Source organism: Beta vulgaris, chromosome 5 (genome assembly GCF_026745355.1).
Source record: "Beta vulgaris subsp. vulgaris cultivar EL10 chromosome 5, EL10.2, whole genome shotgun sequence".
Taxonomy (NCBI): domain Eukaryota; kingdom Viridiplantae; phylum Streptophyta; class Magnoliopsida; order Caryophyllales; family Amaranthaceae; genus Beta; species Beta vulgaris.
Genome location: NC_079206.1, coordinates 1,213,093 through 1,218,059, shown reverse-complemented (window position 1 = coordinate 1,218,059; position 4,967 = coordinate 1,213,093). Strand labels below are relative to the sequence as shown.

General features: G+C 30.9%; 1 protein-coding gene across 2 annotated transcripts; it reads right to left on the bottom strand.

Moving 5' to 3' along the window:
• Positions 1–298: 298 nt before the first annotated feature.
• On the bottom strand, positions 299–3,143 carry LOC125497384 (uncharacterized). 2 transcript variants are annotated; one of them, XM_048644024.2, is made up of 4 exons: positions 2,998–3,143; positions 1,765–2,052; positions 973–1,020; positions 299–481 (listed from the first exon to the last, which is right to left on the bottom strand). In XM_048644024.2, exons 1-4 carry the CDS (start codon positions 3,119–3,121, stop codon positions 474–476), a joined length of 468 nt encoding a protein of 155 aa, XP_048499981.1. In that variant the 5' UTR covers positions 3,122–3,143; the 3' UTR covers positions 299–473. The 2 variants fall into 2 exon arrangements, with proteins under 2 accessions (XP_048499981.1, XP_048499980.1); XM_048644023.2 differs by lacking the exon at positions 299–481 and having other exon boundaries at positions 759–1,020.
• Positions 3,144–4,967: the final 1,824 nt, after the last annotated feature.

Below are 4,967 nucleotides of genomic sequence, written 5' to 3'. Positions count from 1 at the left end.
AAAAACTTTATAGATTACAGTAGTTTGTATAACAATAATTATAAATCACACTTCTATAATTATATTTTGATGAAATTTATTAAGAATAAACTCAAACAATCGATGCACACATCGCGAGCGTAGAAGACTAGTATATATAGTGGTAAGATCATATGAAAATACTTCTTATATGAGAAGTGAGAATGAATCTCAACCATACGATTGAATTAGAGTTACAACATCATATGCCTTTATTTATGAGAAATGAGAATGAATCTCAACCATACGATTGAAAAATAATTTTCAAACATCATATGCCTTTATTTATGGGGAAAAGTCCATAAACATTTCCTTATATATTTACATGGTGCGCTTATTCAAAAGATAGTAGCTAGGCACCAATAAATCCATCGAATTATATAGTTAACACAATATAAACAGCAAAGCTACAAAAATAACGATTGTCGCGGCCTTGCTTGAAGCATGCGTAGAACTCAAGTACCTGCAAATGTACCATAGATTTTGTTAAAAGCATTTACCAAGTACTATTCCTATTCTTTTAGAAAAATTTACACCAAAAATAAGAAGTTTCTTAGATAAATAATGCAACTCCCCGTATTTCAGTATCAAACTATACATAATGTTAACTGTTTATTCTAATTAATATATAAGAAAAAATATAGCCATTTAAGATTTTCTTTCTTAAATACATTAGATTTGTATGTCATTTATAAATACATACTAGTTACTACTAAGTTCATAAAGTCAATTTTGAAATAATAAAGCCAGATTATGGAGCTTCGGATGGTTCAAATTATGCTCTACAACTTCGAATAAAAGTTATATTTACACAATGAATATACGTGTATGCATAGTTGAAAATTTAATTGATGCTTAAGATGAGGATATAGAACACATATAGTTGAAGTTAGAATGTGAAAATGGGAGGATTAAAGTTTTATGATGATATAATTTAAAAGAAGAAGAAAAAACCTAGAGGTGGCATCATTGGCGCTGCAGCGGGGATCGGAGCTTCAACACCTACAATTAAGATTTAATGAAAAAAAAAAACATCATGTACTCTTAAGAATAATTTTTTTGTTGAAATGGAGAACAACAGAATATAGTATTTCATATTAGCAAAATTATAATCCTTTATTAAAAAATATATAAATCCTCTGTTTTGTTTTATATGTTACAATTTGACATTTTACACTATTCACATATTTCACTTTCACCATCGTTTGTGATTTATACGTGAATAAAAATATAGTCATGTGGAATCTTCTTAGATTTGTCTTAATATGTATTTTTCTAATATGTACTTTTTATCATTTTTACAAATACAAAATTAGAGATATATATCCTCAAAGTTTTGCATTGGCATGCTGAAAAGTGAAACTGTAACATGTAAAAAAAACGGAGGAAGTATATATGAATAAGCGTCTTGGCTTTAATGTGTATCAGTCATTATAAAAACTGAGACGAATTTCTGTTATTTCAGTTTATATATATTTGGTTATTAGTTTATACATATTTGATAACATAATTGTTATTAGTTTAGACATATCTTCTAAAGTATGAGTTCATAAATTGATATCAGATTTGTATAAAATGATATAAAATATGCATAAAAACTATTAACAAATATGTGTATCATATAAACGGATAACATACACATATAAACAGAATGAACTTGGCAAAAACTAACTCATCTCAATAATTAAGACTGTCTCAGCCAAGTTTTTCCGTATAAACACGCATGTTAAAACGGCTAGTTATTACCTAGGCAAAAGCTGTCAAGAAAAGCGACTGAATCCACAATGCTGCATGTAGATAGAAGTTGGGTAACATTGGGTACTTGGGAAGGATTTTGCTGAAGAAATATGGTCACTGAACAAAAACATGGTCTTTCAGCACTTGATATTTGTTGAATCAGAGGACAGCAAAGGTATTCCGTTGCATTAAACAACGGACTTGTTGGATCAAACTGCGGCTCTGATTCAGTGTTGTTGATATTATTGTTGATGCAATTTCCAATCCTTTCCCAGCAATGCTCTTCTTGCGATTGCCCTAATAAGGTGAAATTGATAGTTGAGATTAGTCTTGAAAGCAAGTAATACAAATATTATTTACTTCCTCCGTAACAAAATAGTAGATATTACGCTTTCAAAATTGCACTATTCACCTACTACGTTTGACCATGCATTAAAAAAAATTAATCAACTGTTATTATATGGTATGTTTTTTGGATTCTTCTCAATGTATACTTTCATAATATTAACTTCTTATAATGTCTACTAATACACAATTAAAGTTATTAATAGTCAGAGTACTGCATCAACAAGCGTGAAAATCAAAGTATAACATCTATTTTGTTACGGAAGAAGTATAATTTTGATCATTCATTAAGCAAAAACAGAATAAAGAAGTATACACATGACTATTAGGGGTATAGAGTCAGGACAATATGCTAACAATGTCAAGGTAAAATAAGAGTATCTTTTATTCTTAAGGGTTGAGAACTTGCGATAATATAATAATTCTATTATTCCAATAACACATGTGACGTCTTGAGATAACACATGACTTATCAATTCTTAAGGGCTGAGAACTTACGATAATATAAGAATTTTCTGAGACTAGGTAGGGGCTTGATTAATAAGGTGAGTATCCTTCAAGTTCGGCGTGATGAAAGTTTTTAGCTCAAACTTAGTCCAAGTCCAAGTTTGAGACCAAACTAAGCAAAGAAAAGATAATCTTAACAAACGAGCTTGGTGTCTAAATCGAAAGGGCTATGAGTTTAACCCAAACTATGCGAAAGCTTATGTAGAAGAACTCGATAATGAGCTCAAAAGATGTAATTAATGTAACTCTAATTTTAGCTTTTAGATTTATGCTTTGCATCAAAAAAGAGGAAAAAAAAAGGAGTTGTAGAATAAAGAAAACAAAAAAAATAAGCAATTTTGCTATCTAGATAGCTCCATTGCATGCATGTGGAAAAATGGACGTACGTACCCTGAGGTGTTTGTGCTGGAGGTAGGATGGGGCTCAAACTAGGACCTTGTGCTAATGAAGCCACAAATTGCAAAGAAAACAACATTGTTACTGCCACCACCTTCATTTCTATGTATTTTCTCATTTTATTAAAGATGCACCTTTAAGATTTGTGCTCTTAGCTTTAGAAGTATGGGTTTACGTATATATGTACCAGGTATTTATAGATGGCATGCAATAGTTATTCCGTAAAATTTACGTTATCTATGGAGGAATTTTACATTTCAATTTCCTTTCCTAACAACAACATAGTTATAATTCAATGACTACCACTACATTACACGATGTCACCGTAAATATTTAAATCTTGAGATGCTATATTCTAGATCCTGGATAGTGACCATTTGATAAGGTGTCTACACTGTAACTTCCTAACAATACAGTTAAATTATAATTCATTGACTTCTTCTATCTATACACAGCGTCACCTTCCCGCCAAAGTAGAAAAATCAACATAAAATTATATTTTTAAATCGTGGTAGAGTTGAATAGCCTAATGATTTTTCGATTAAACAGACGAAAAAGTTGAATAGCTTAACATTGTGGTCTTGATGGTCTGTCCAGGTGTAAACAACATAACAATGTGGCATGTTTAATGTCTTCCGTCAGATAGATATTGACCATGACTTTTTGGTTGGAATGGTCAAATAAATATTAGGTAAAGTTAGCCTCAATACTATAGATTATGGTTCGAGTGCACCCAATATCTCAAACTTTGATTAGTACCCAAAACACTATAAAATATTGGTTTGGTTGAAATGCATGTCATAAATAACATTGAAGGTACCTTGTCGTGATACCCCTAAACCTTCTAGGAACAATTTTCATGTTTGTTCATGAGAAGAAGAGTTCTAGAGAGAAAAGGCTTGAGATTGGCATCACCGGCGATAAAAGATACATCCAGCGTCATCTATGACACGCACTGCACCCAGACTAATAGTTTGTGGTGTTTTAGCTATCACTCAAAGTTTCTAGTGTTGGATACACCCGAGCCATAGTTTATGGTGTTGAGGCCAACATTACCTAAATATTAGAGTTAGTCAGCAGAGACCGACTGAGTAGACATCTTTTGTTTTGCGGCAAAGCCTCTGATAACTATATTGATAATTACTTCCTCGATTTTTTCTTGCAACAAGAGAATTTTTTATGTCTCCTAAATAATACTAGCTCCTTTGTTGCAACTATTCAAATACGGAAGGAGTATGTATTATAATTTTTTATCAATGGAATTTTATATTTGAACTGTTCTTTCATTAAATTGTCTTGATTGTGTTGAAATTTTTTTTTTTTTTTTTTGTTATGAAATGGTAATAGACAATATTGATATAGCTCAACGGTGAAGATTTTAATATGGCCCATAAACTTTTATGGAAAACTTTTTGATACATTATAATTGGTGAGTGTCTCCGGAGAGGCCTCGGGTTGTTACTTTTCGTAATTTTTTGTTTAGTGAGAAAAAATTGACAACTTGACTTGATAAGTAATTGCATGATACTTTAAAAAATAAACCCTTAAAGTTTGGGAAAAAGCAATAGCTTAAGTACTATCTACAAGAAAATTGGGTAAGAGTTTATGTCTATAATAGTCTCTTGTTATTACCATAAAATTGTTAACGAACTACACTTGTGCAAGTATTTTAATGAAATATAATTAGAACACCTAATTATATTTTATTTTTAAACATTAAACAATAATGTTATATTCGATTTGTGGTCAAGTTCTTACTTTTCATTTCAAAGGTCACTTGTTTGTTACCCTACACCTACACAACATTATTTTTCTAATTCAGGGATTTGACATGGATATAAAGCATTAGCACATTATACGAGAGTGTCACGTGGCACGTAGGCCTTCTTAGGACCTTTTAATATATTATATAGATTATATAGAATAGATTTTAAGACTAGTAAGACCCCTTTGAGAAAACCTCC